The sequence below is a fragment of the Vulpes vulpes genome, unplaced genomic scaffold, assembly GCF_048418805.1.
Source record: "Vulpes vulpes isolate BD-2025 unplaced genomic scaffold, VulVul3 Bu000000642, whole genome shotgun sequence".
NCBI lineage: Eukaryota > Metazoa > Chordata > Mammalia > Carnivora > Canidae > Vulpes > Vulpes vulpes.
Genome location: NW_027325668.1, coordinates 1,820,255 through 1,832,976, shown reverse-complemented (window position 1 = coordinate 1,832,976; position 12,722 = coordinate 1,820,255). Strand labels below are relative to the sequence as shown.

The following is a 12,722-nucleotide window of genomic DNA, read 5'->3' as shown; positions in this document are numbered from 1 at the left end:
ATTATTTTAGCTAGTTTTGCAATAGTATTCTGGATGCCCCTTATAAAACTGTCCTTAAGTTGGTGTTTTTATATTATACAAATAAAACCATTATAGAAAAAAGTGTTTTTAATTTCCTGTATATTAAGATGGAAGAGATATTATTAAATGCGGATGAGAAGATGGGAGATAAGGCAAAAAGAGTTATTCAAAAAGTAGAGGTCCAACTTTGCAATATTTACCATTTAAATGAGAAAGTTTGTAATACGAGTCACCAGACACAGTGTTGACTGGCATTGCTTATTACTAAGTAATAATTCCAGTCAACAATACATAGTTTCTATGGCCTTTTCCAGGTGCTATTCTCTTGAGTGTTACGCTGGGCCCTGCAGGCAGCCATACTGAGATGGTTGGCAGTTAGGACAGCTCCATTAATGATGTGAAAGAGGGACGCCTGGTGGCTCAGTGGTTGAGCATCTGCCTTCAGCTCAGGGAGTGATCCCAGGTCTGGGAATCAACTCCCACATCAAGCTTGCTGCATGGAACCTGCTTCTCCCTCTTCCTATGTCTCTGCCTCTCTCTCTCTGTCTCTCATGTATAAATAAATAAAATCGTTAAAAAATAAAAATAAGAAAAATAACAATGTGAGATAGAAAGGAAAGAATATTTTGAAAAATAAGAGAAATAACAATGTGAGAGAGAAAGGAAAGAATATTTTGGCACACTGCCCAAGTTTCTTAGGAATGACTATTTAAATATTAAATTATTGTTTACATCAATTTATTTTTGTCTTTCTGGTACCAAGGGGATATTTCTTAGCAAAGTGTCCCCAGTTACAAATACCAGTTCCCCCTCTCATGATATAGTTTCAATTTTTTTTTCCATTTTCCACATCTGTAAGCAAAACCACTATTTTTCCCAATCCCTATGTTTACAGATGAGACCTGGCAAGTGATTTCTGCCCAGAGGAATGTTGGTGAAAATGCTTTGTGCCACATGCATGCTCCACCATATAATCCCTCACCCTCTCTCAGGTGTTCTCTTACCCACACTCCTAGACATGAAGGACTGAGAAAAAAGTTGTGTGAGGGAAAGAGCCTAGATTCTAAGGGCACTGTGTAGAATAAGCTTGCCTACCATACACCTGATCAAAAATATCTGCAATGGATTTGCTTGAAAGAAATAAAATTCATGTATTACACTAAGACATTTGGGATTGGTTTATTTTATTAAAACAATATCTAACACCATGTCTCAGGAGGTGGTAGCAGTGAAAACTAGGCCTTCTACTCTGTTTGACCTGTGTCGGAGAGTGGTGTCCCACCCCCACCCACCCCACCCCCCCGCCCATGTCACAAGCCCAGTACATCAAGGCATCTTACCTTGGCTCAGTATGTATTACGTTGAGAAGACTGAGGAAATAGACTTCAAGAAAGGCCACTCTGCTTAGGCTATTTGATGCTCACTCTGATATGAGCTGATAAAGATTAGGCCTTCAGTTTGGTTATAACACAAATCAGAGAAGGGCAGAAATCACAGTGAATGATAGAATCAAGATTCATAGAAGTCTTGTCATAGCTGGAGCAATGGAAAACTCTAACAAGAGGAAATTTAATAGAGATAAACCAACTCTTCACACATGCCCTCTACATAGCAGGTGAAGGGTCTTGCCTTAGTAGCAGATTGTTTGAAAAGACTTAGGAGATTTAGTTCACAATATGCTGAAGCAATCTCACAGTGACTGTGACATAAACTTGTGAACTAGGGATGCCTGCTGGCTCAGCGGGTTTAGCACCTGCCTTCGGCCCGGGGCATGATCCTGGAGACCCAGGATCGAGTCCCACGTTGGGCTCCCTGTGTGGAGCCTGCTTCTCCCTCTGCCTGTGTCTCTGCCTCTCTCTCTCTCTCTCTTTCTCTCTCTCTCTCGTCTCTCATGAATAAACAAATAAAATCTTTAAAAAAATAAACTTGTGAACTGTAAAATATAAGATGAAGGACAGGGAGAAGGGGGTGGGAGGTTGATGGTATAGCATAATTCTATGGTGGTCAGCCTACCTCTGAAGAATGGAGACAGAAGTTGGAACCATACTGGTCAGCCAAATTTGGAAGACTTGGAATATTTTTTTCTGAAATAAAAAGATACTATATCTTGAAATATTTGAATGGTTGTGATATGAAAGAGCTATCAGTAGACTTGCTTTGGGTGGAAGTTAAAGGAGAGTAGGCTTTTGCTGACCTGAAAGTAGAACTTTAAAGCTTTAAAAGTTTTATAAGTTTAAAACTCTGAGCCTACTGGTAATGAAATAAGCTAATTCCAGAAGGTATATGCTGCTCATCATTAAGTGTTCAAATAGAATGTAATGCGTAAATTCACGCATTAGAAGAGGTGTTGTACGAGATGACTTTTAGGCCTGCTTGTGGCCCTGCAAGTCCATGATTCTTTGATTCAGATATAATTTACTGGGACCTTCATTTAAACAAAATTTCCTTTGCTGCTCCATTATTAGGTGACAGAACTAATTTAATTCAATAAACATGAACTAAAACTTATAGTGTATAAACCCATAATACTTAGTAACATAATATTAGTGGAATTAAGCCACTCTCTAGTAGTATTTTGCACTTGGAGGATGTTGGATACAGTAAACAATTGAGTATTTTCACTGTGTTCAGCTCAGTATTTTAGGTGTAGTATGCTCTAAGAGATCTGTGGGGTTGTAGTACACCTCCGTGGGGTAAATGTAAACCCTTGTACATTTATGAAGAAACCATGATCCACATTAAGTAACTACTTCCTTTGTCGAAATAACCATTATCTTCCGTGTTTCTGTTCTCAGTCATTACTCCTGTGTTTCTAGGACTTTTTGCTCTAGCATACCCTCTAGTCCTTTTATTCCACTACACCTTCAAATATTCTTGCTGACTTAATCATAGCTCTTTTGTGCTACAATCAACTTTATCAAGAACTTTCTTCTCTAGGAAATTTACAAAAATAATATTTTTGCTCATAGTCTTGGGGCATATATTGCTTAATTAATAAGCTGTTTCCATATTTTAGTAACATGTTTGAATTTCACCAGGAATCCTTAAATCATCAACTTCAGGGAATTTTTATCAAGGGATATTCAGGCAACATATCCAGTATTTAAAAGATATTACTTTGGGCATGTGTTCTGTTTACAGCCCTAATATCCTTTAATTATGTTCTATTGTTGTCATGTGTGAAGTTGATTCTATTAAATGTTTTATTTTTATTTTGACTTGTCATTGGATTATAATGTTAAATCATTTTCTATTTTCTTGTCCTTATACTTGTGAATAATATATGTTTACTTTTTGTGTTTGAAGCTGACTTTCATGTTTTCGCTTTTCCCTTTTTCGTAATTGAACTTCTTTACACTGCTCCAGAACCAGAATTTCAAACAAAATGTAACCACATAAACACACATACACAAAGACCCTTATCAAAAAGCAAAAAAAAAAAAAACAAAAAACAAAAAACAAATTTAACTTTGATCTTGATCTTGTGCAGCTATGGTTTCCTTAGATCTATACTAAGAAAAAATTCACAAATCTTGTTCTTAATTTTTGAAGAGCACCTAAACACTCACACACAGCCTGCAGAGTGCAACACATCGGTTAATTGAAAAGACTTATAGAGTCACCATAAAGCATATTAATGCAAATCTTTTAATAAGGGCAAAAGATACTATAGAGCAGAAAAAAAGAGTTCAGGCAAGATTTAGGGGCCCCAAAACTTCCAGAAGCACCTGCCTTAAGCCTTACTATGAACACAAGGATGTATTTTGTTTCTAGATTGAATTACCAAAATTTGTAAAACAAATACTAATTTGGGGAGAGCAACTGGAAAGTTTCCAGTGAGGTCTTTCATGACCCTGTTTACATAATTAATTCAGGCTAACTGGTTACACAAGGTGTAAGCTATCTTTTTTTTTTTTTTTTTTTTTTTTTACACCAACCAGGGGTTTAATATAAATACAAACAGCAGAGAAAAACCCCAAAATCACACATACACTGTAACCAGACTGTTAAGTAGTGAGGCCAAAAGGCAGAATTCTGACCCTCTGGCTCAGCCAGCCTCCAAATAAAATTAAAGATTGACGAATCAGGAAAACGAGATTGATGCTAAGCTACGGGAGGAGAGAAAGGGGTGTTTGCATGTGTATCACACAGAGAATGGCTACAAAATACCACAGGGTCAATGTCAGACCCTGGGCTGGGAGGGGGAGAGCAAAGTCCCTCCCCACAACTTGGCCAAACCTGAGCTTTCCTAGGTGCCCTGGGGCCTTGCCCCAGCTGGGAGGCTGTGTCAGAGGTAGGGCAGGACCTGTGGTCTCCCTCCTTGAGATCAGATGGTGGCTGCCCAGGCCTGCTGGGTTGGGGACTGACACAGGCTCTGCCCATGCGTTCAGGCTGCCTGTGAAGAAGACAGGGTCACTGCTTAACCACCATACCTGCCTCAGCCCCAGCAGACCGGAAGAGGCTGGCTCCAGACTCCCTCAGTGCCTCTAGCAACCTTGCAGACACAGCATCCTTAGCCACTTCATGCCCTTCCTGCCCTTCTGGAGCTAGCACAACCCAGATGAGGCCACTGAAGGGCACCGGGTGTCCTGGGATCACCACCTGATACCAGAAGCGGTGCCAGCCTGCAGGGCCTGTGCCCAAACACTTGGTTAGGAACACCGGGCTACCCAGCTTCATTTGTTGGCACAACAGCTGCAGGGCAGCCCGGGCCCCTTGGGACTCCAGCTTGTCCCTGGAGGGGGCCAGTCGACTGCCCTCTGGCTGTAGGCCCTGCAGGGAGGGGCCCATGACCTGCTGGCGGAGTCGCTGTTTCAGGTCTGGCTTGAGCCATTCGACCGACACCTGCTCTCCACAGAGGCGTGACTGCCCTTCCACCAGGGCTTTTTTGGCCATGGCGGCGGCGCGGTGCGAGCTGAACTTGAGCAGCGCAATTTGCGCGGGCGCCGGCCCAGGGCTGGGCATCAGCAGCGCCTCCTGCAGGCCGGGGCCCAGGGGCTGCAGCGCGAGCAGCAGCGCGCGGCGGCTCAGGCCCGGAGGCAGCCCGTCCACGCTCAGCTCGCACTTCTCCGTGCTGCGGCACACGAGCAGCGGGCAGGACGGCCGCAGCGGGTGGTTGTGCAGCGTAGCGATGGCCGCCTGGGCGCCGCGCCGCGAACTGTAGCGGGCGTAGGCGAAGCCGCGGTTCAGGCCGCTGAAGGTCATCATCAGGCGGAACTCGTAGAGGCGGCCCACGCGCTGGAACAGCGGGATCAGCTGGTGCTCGTACACGTCCTGCGGCAGCCGCCCGATAAACACCTCCGACCCGGCCGGCGGCGGGCTGCCCACCCAGCCTGGGGGTGGCCCGCCATACTTCCTCTGCCCGTTCACCTGCACCAGGCGGATGCCCGTCTCCCTGACCCACGCCTCCAACGCCGCCTTGTTCTCAGGATTCACCCTCTCACACCATAGCTCACACTCCCGCTTGGACTGCATGACTCTCCAGGTGTAAGCTATCAATAAACCAACTGGGCCTAAGAGCCACAAGGGAGTTTCAGGTATTAAATAGCACATGATAAATCATTAGTAAATGCCTAAAGGTAAATGCCTTTATCTTGGCTGAAAGACAGTGCCGGATTTCCAGGCATCCACACAATAAGCACAGAGCTGTGTGACTAGAGCTGAAAATAACTCTATACTAAATGATAATTGCATGTTCATTATTATAGGGCCTTTATAAAAATAATAAAAATATCAAAATTCAAACAAATTGCCTTTTTAGAAATATTAAGTATGCTTGTATAATAAGATAGCTTTGGCTATATGAAAAATCATCCCAAAGATTTAATGGTTTAAAACAACAATCTTTTATTTAGCTCCTGATTCTGCTATTTAGCAATTTGGGCTGGGCTCAGCTAGGCTCTTCTTCTAGTTTAAAATGCGTCTATGTGTGTACAGTGAGCTGCTGGGTTGATTGGTTTCTTGTTGCTTTGGAAGACCTCTGATATGGTTCATTGCTGTTTTATTGGCCTCTCATGACATGTTGATAGGATGCCTTGGTAGGATTCCCAGAGTGAAAGTCTACAAGATTTTTTGAAGTCTAGTCTCAGAGCTGGTACAGTGGCCACATTTTATTGGCTAGAACAAGCATCATAGAAGCAGATACTGTGATGGTAGTTGGGGTGTAAGTTATTTATTATGAACTAACATCTATAAAAGAAAAAGAGAGGAAATAGGATTGGGTGGAGGAAGAAGTTGATCTGCATGTAGATCCAACAGTCTCAGCCAATGTGGAAAGCTTCAGAGTAAGGCTTATCTGTCAGAGTATCCTGCATTACGCCACAAAGACTAGATTCTTATTCTCCTGTCTTGCTCAGGCACTGAAATTAGGAAAAAGAATGACTTTAGGTAATAATGGTTCTTTCTAACTGAGGCAGAATGATCACAGTAAGCTCTCTAATGACTATATCTCATAGATAGTCAGTAAGTATTCCCTTGAAGGGGAATCTGGGCAACCCAGATTCAAGGAGAGAGAAAATAGATTTGGCAACCTTAGGCCAACTGACACAGGTGATGCCAACTGTGACCATGTTTACCTACTTTCATGACATTCAAGGGTACCTTGAACACAATTTGTACTTAATACAAATTTATCTAATTGAATGAACTGCTAAAAAGCAAATAAGTACATGGAAGGTTATCAAGTAGGTACATTGCATGGTAAGTAGGTATAGTAAGCACATCTACTTTCTTGTTTCTAGATGAAATTATATGATCTCTGCTTTTAGGGATGACTATTGTCAACTATACATTCAGCATCCTAAATACAATTCTTGAGTTGCTAAGTGGTTTCACTTTATAATTAATGGTCTTATCCTTTTCCCATTCTAGACAGGCCAGGAACTTTGATATCATTTCACTATCTGAAATATGATTTGATTTTTCACTCATCTACTAAAATTTGATAGCCTGGTCTGCCAAAAAGAAACACTTAGACAAGAGTCCAAGAGGACTGAGATGTAACCCAACATATTCACCTAAATTTTGTATTAATTCTGGGCAGAACATTCTCATTTGTGGCCTTATCAGTAGTAAAATAGAAATTCCTAAGTACTTTGCCCTCTTTATCTTTTACCATTTTTTTTAAAGCACAGGTTTTGTGACTTATCTTTTCAAAGTATTTTTCTTTTTTTTTTTTTCCTTTTTCTTTTTTTTTTTTAAAGACACATTTATTCAGCGTCATGATCAGACTATTACATTTAGCAATCAACAGCATGGGTGCAAAAAAAAAAATCTACATTAAAACCCTTTGTTGGAATGCTTTACACTTTCCACAGAACAGAAACTAAAATAACCTGTTATACAATTAGTCACAAATACAGTCCTCGAGTTTTTTGCCCATACACATGAGTATTGTCTAAAACATGTCTTCTTTGTAGCAGCTAGGCCCTGCCACCACTGTGCTTGGCTGAGTTCACAAATCTGTTGTAACCTGTAGCTTCCCTGTCACTTCTCTGGCTCTCCTCTCCTGCTAAGCTTTGTTTCCTGGCAGTAATTAAAACCTTCTGCCACTGCCATAGCTGCTGCTGCTGCTGGAACCGCCATAGCCACCTTGGTTTCTTGGTTTGGCAAAGTATTGGCCTCCACCACCATAGGGGCCAGAGCTTCTGCCTCCAAAATTTCCTCCTTTCATGGGTCCAAAATTTGAGGATTGATTGTTGTAATTGCCAAAATCGTTATAGCTTCCGCCACCTCCAAAGTTGCTTCCGTCATTACCAAATCCGTTATAGCCATCCCCACTGCCACCGTATCCACCACCACCTCGACTGCCACCGAAGCCACCTCGACCACTGAAGTTCCCTCCACGACCAAAGTTGTCATTCCCACCAAAACCACCTCCACGACCACCACCAAAGTTTCCAGAACCACTTCGGCCTCTTTGGCTGGACGAAGCACTAGCCATCTCTTGCTTCGATAGGGCTTTCCTTACTTCACAGTTGTGGCCATTCACAGTATGGTATTTTTGAATGACAATCTTGTCTACAGAGTCGTGGTCGTCAAAGGTCACAAAAGCAAAACCTCTCTTTTTCCCACTGCCTCGGTCAGTCATGATCTCAATCACTTCAATTTTCCCATACTGTTCAAAATAATCTCTTAGATGATGTTCTTCAGTGTCTTCTTTAATGCCACCGACAAAAATCTTTTTCACAGTTAAGTGGGCACCGGGTCTTTGAGAATCCTCTCGGGAGACAGCCCTCTTTGGTTCCACGACTCTTCCGTCCACCTTGTGCGGCCGGGCGTTCATGGCCGCGTCCACCTCCTCCACGGTGGCGTACGTGACGAACCCAAAGCCTCTGGAGCGCTTGGTGTTGGGGTCTCTCATTACCACACAGTCCGTAAGCGTCCCCCATTGCTCAAAATGGCTCCTCAGACTCTCATCGGTCGTTTCGAAGCTCAAACGTCCGATGAAGAGCTTCCGCAGCTGCTCGGGCTCTTTGGGAGACTCTGACTTAGACATGACGGCGGTGGGAGGGGAGACTTTAACGATGCTTACTCGGCGGCGTCCAGAGGCCTCAAAGTATTTTTCATTTGGAACTCTTTCCATCTAGTAAATGCTTCCTGTTAAGTCCTTAATTACAGACTTCATTTATCCACTTTTATTTTATTTCACATTGATTTTTCTCAGGGTGTCTTTCATGAATCTGCATCTTGGTATCAGCTCCCTTCTCATTTTGCAGAGGTGAGCTATCAGATGGCAGCTGGTTCATAGATCGGTCGACTTGTCATATGCTTTTCAAGTTAGCAAAACTAATTGTGGATGAGTAAAGGAAAGCCTGGCATTCTTTTTGAAGCAACAACAAGACCCTTGAAGGATTTGTTCTTTACGTTGGGTAATTATTGGTAACTGGTGGCTTAATGTAGAACAACTGTAACTATGTAGCCTTCAGGGAGATGTTCTCTATTCCTAGCAATGGGTCTCAGCTGTCAGTGTGAGAGTCACTTTTCAGAAAATCCCCAAATTTTGCAGTCTGAATCTAAGCACTGTGTCACCAACATCAGTGACTCTGCCCTGGACATGACAAATAGTAATAAGAGAAAAATATTTTACTGCTATCCAGACAAATTCATTGCTGTAATACCAACATATAATGTAATAATAGTATAAGATTTCTGTATGTGTGATAGCACCGTTGCCAACATGTTCTGTAGGGAAAAATGTGTCTCACTGGATTGGAAAGAAAAACACAAAATTATGGGACACCTGGTGACTCAACAGTTGAGTGTCTGCCTTTGGCTTAAGGCATGATCCCCAAATCCCGGTATTGATTACCACATTGGGCTTCCTGCATCTCCATCTGCTTATGTCTCTGCCTCTCTCTCTGTCTCTCATGAATGAATAAATAATAAAAATTTTAAAAAACACACAAAATTCTGACTAAACACTCCATCAGTAAAGAATGTGCTAGCATAATTAAGAACTATTTGGATATGATATTATTTATTAATATTATTATATTGGAAAACAGCAAGCAAAAACTAACAGAGAAGTGTGAGGTGAATAATAGAAACAAAACTCAGATGGAGTAAATGTGGGCCATTCTTTGAGTTGACACTCTATTCATGATTATAAATGAAACCTATTGTTAGTGTTATAAATGAGACTTATATTTAATATTTCCAGGTAGGTCCAAATGTTTTCTAAAACAGCAATTAAAAAACAGTGTCTGAAAAAAAAAAAAAAAACAGTGTCTGTACTTGGCTGAATTTTAAGTAATTCACCTAAAGGGAAATGCTTTCAAGCAATATATATATATATATATATATATATATATATATATATATATATATATATATATTGTCCTAGAGTGGTTTCGTTTTTGTTTCTTTGCTTCAGAAGGCAAGAAAGGTTGTTAAAAATAGGCAGGGTTAGAATATACCATATTGGCAAACAATTTACTCAGGAAATTTACTATGGGGAATTTACTATGGGGGATTACTCCCCCAATTTACTATGGGAAATGTGAAAAGTTGTTAAAAAAAATGACAAGAGATTATTACCTCGCTTTTTTCATTGAACAATTAAATTCTAGTTGAATTTCTATAACATTGATTAATTTAGAACACCAAGATGCAGAAACATCAACTCATGGTTGTGTAGGGATCCCCTGATTCAGTTGAAGTAAATGTATCACTCGATACATTTCCTTTTGTCAAAAGTTTTGTATTACATGACTTAAATTATTCTGTATATAACATTTTGAAATTTAGCATTTAGAGGAAACTTCATATATAAGTGCTAGGTAACTCAAGCTACCAAATTTCGAAGCTATTTTTGTCCCCAATTGAGTTAATTCTCTATTTTCCATAATCTCTTAAACACTTCACTTGGAAATAGAAGACATGTTTCACCAACAACCTGTTTAAATTTAAAATTCCACAGCTATAGGATCAAGTAGGCAGTAACTTGGCAAGTGTATTTTTTCTAGGGTTTAAGGTAAAGAAGCTAAAATGAAACATGAAATAGTTAAGATCATTATTTGCATATATATAGAATCTTGCATTTTATCTGGGTTGTAAATCTTTCGTTCAGTTAAGTCAGCTGAATTCAAATTTCCTTTTTATTTATGGTCTTTTCTTAGATTCTTGAAATGGATAAAGCAAAATCAAGAGAAGATATTCATCAACACACATTGTTGTGACTTATTAAGGTCATGTTACTCCTTATCAGAACTAAGCCAGAGTTGACTACTCACTCCCCCTGACATTGAGTCACTGCCATATTCTCCATCCAGCTCCAAAATAAAGTAGCAGATTTTTAAGGGTGGAATAAGAAAAGCACAGGTGGTACCACCTACTGTAAATGCTTTAGTTCTTCTTAGATCAGTAACAGCTGTTGGTCTTCTCAGTGTTAAAAAGCAAAACAAGGCGTAGAATGTGGGCTATTGACGTTGTGCAGCAATACCATTTGTTTGCGCAGATCATGATAACCAACAGCAACTTGAGAAGTGTTTCCTTTTTGGGCTTTTGGTAAAAAATCTTCAGGCCTGACTGCCTACCTTGCAAATAGTGCTGTTGATCTATTAATTAATTCTGGACACATTATAAACTATATAACTACCATGTGGTTTAATCTCACTAATCTGAGAGTGTACATTATATAGTTTAAAGGGATTTTAAGAATTAATGAGCATCTGTTTCATCCTGTCTAGGCATATGGGGGAGAGAGGTGAAAAGAAAAGGGGACAAACTGTTTTGAGGTTTGTGATAATGTTACCTTAAATGCCCCCTCTCACTGAGGCTAGGACTACCCTCTCTCATCTTTTACAAGAAGCCAGGCTTTCCACTCATTGAGGGTACAGCAAGAAGTAAAATTGCATATTTGTGATTAGGACTGGGCCACCGAAGAAGAGTCTTAGGTATAGGGCTGGTCATTTGTTGGAAGAAAAGGAGTCTTAATTAGAATAATTAAAGGGAGGTAGCACATGTGGGCATGATTTAGGCTATCTTCAAGATGCTGTGTGGTTCACCTTGATGGATAAAGTGTGTAATAGGATATTCTAGATCACAGCATCAGTCAGGCAAGAGTGTGTTTCCATTTGGTCTATTTTGAAACAGGATCCTAAGTAAGGCATAAATAGGAGAAAGCAGTCAGAAAATAGCTCCTAGGGAGCAAGGTTTATAACAAGATTAACATCAGCCTGCCCAGAACGATGACGTCTGAGGATATCCTGATATCCTGAAGATGTATTCAGAAATAAATCAGCAGCTCGGTACGGCTGAGGCTGGGTATTAGTAATGATTAGGCCAAGAGTTGACAGACGTTGGAAAACACAAAGGTAAATAAAAGAATTTATAGCAGTAGCTTAGTAACACTAAGCATTTAAAAGAATAAAGTTCAGTGTATCATACAGAAAATAATGGCAAGTCTTCCTGTAGTTCTAGAATCAATTCCAGGAATTTGCCTTTTAAAACCCCAAATGATTTCAATATGGAAGATCCTTCCCCCCAAATTACAATTTATAAGCAGTGCTTACTGTCTATCAAGGAAATAAATGAATGTCTAAACAAACATAATAAATGGTAAAAAGTGGTACATTGCAATAAGAGAGGTATGGGCATCAGGGACAGCATTAGGATTGTTTTGAATTCACTTCGACTTTTAAGAGTATTCATCAGGGATAATGTAAAGAGGGGGATAATCTCGGGGAGTTGTAAACTGCTTAGCAGATGTATGCAGGTGGGTTGTCTCATGTTACACTCACTCTAAATATCCAGAGGAAGATAATATCGTGCAAGGTGCCTGGGTGGCTCAGATAGTTAAGCATCTGCCTTCTGCCCAGGTCATGATCCTGGAGTCCTAGAATGGAGCCCCACAGCAGATTCACTCCTCAGAGGGGAGTTTGCTTCTCCCTCTCCTGTAGCTCTGCCTTGCTCATGTGGTCTCTCTCTTTATTAAATAAAGAAAATCTTTTTTAAAAAGATAACACTGCAATAGTAAAACTGAAAGGGATATTAGAAACCACCTCATCCAAATTAATGAGAAAACAAGCCTAGAAAGCTATCTCATTCTATCTCTAGACAACCTTAACTATTCTGTAATGTCAAAAAAGTGTAGCCCCTTAATTTTTAAACACTAATCTGAAAACTATAGTCATGAATCATGAATAATTGATCTATTTTCTCTCCTAATAAAGTATTTAAATATTGGAGGACACTTTAAA

At 40.5% G+C, this 12,722-nt stretch overlaps 2 protein-coding genes across 2 annotated transcripts; both read right to left on the bottom strand.

Annotated features, from left to right (window-relative positions):
* Positions 1-3,762: 3,762 nt before the first annotated feature.
* On the bottom strand, positions 3,763-5,498 carry LOC140596415 (dead end protein homolog 1). The gene has a single exon (XM_072745072.1). It carries the CDS (start codon positions 5,494-5,496, stop codon positions 4,435-4,437), a length of 1,062 nt encoding a protein of 353 aa, XP_072601173.1. The 5' UTR covers positions 5,497-5,498; the 3' UTR covers positions 3,763-4,434.
* A 1,741-nt stretch (positions 5,499-7,239) lies between these two features.
* LOC112929983 (heterogeneous nuclear ribonucleoprotein A1-like) lies at positions 7,240-9,738 on the bottom strand. The gene has a single exon (XM_026012221.2). The coding sequence runs from the start codon at positions 8,603-8,605 to the stop codon at positions 7,556-7,558; it is 1,050 nt and encodes a 349-aa protein (XP_025868006.2). The 5' UTR covers positions 8,606-9,738; the 3' UTR covers positions 7,240-7,555.
* Between the last annotated feature and the right edge of the window lie 2,984 nt (positions 9,739-12,722).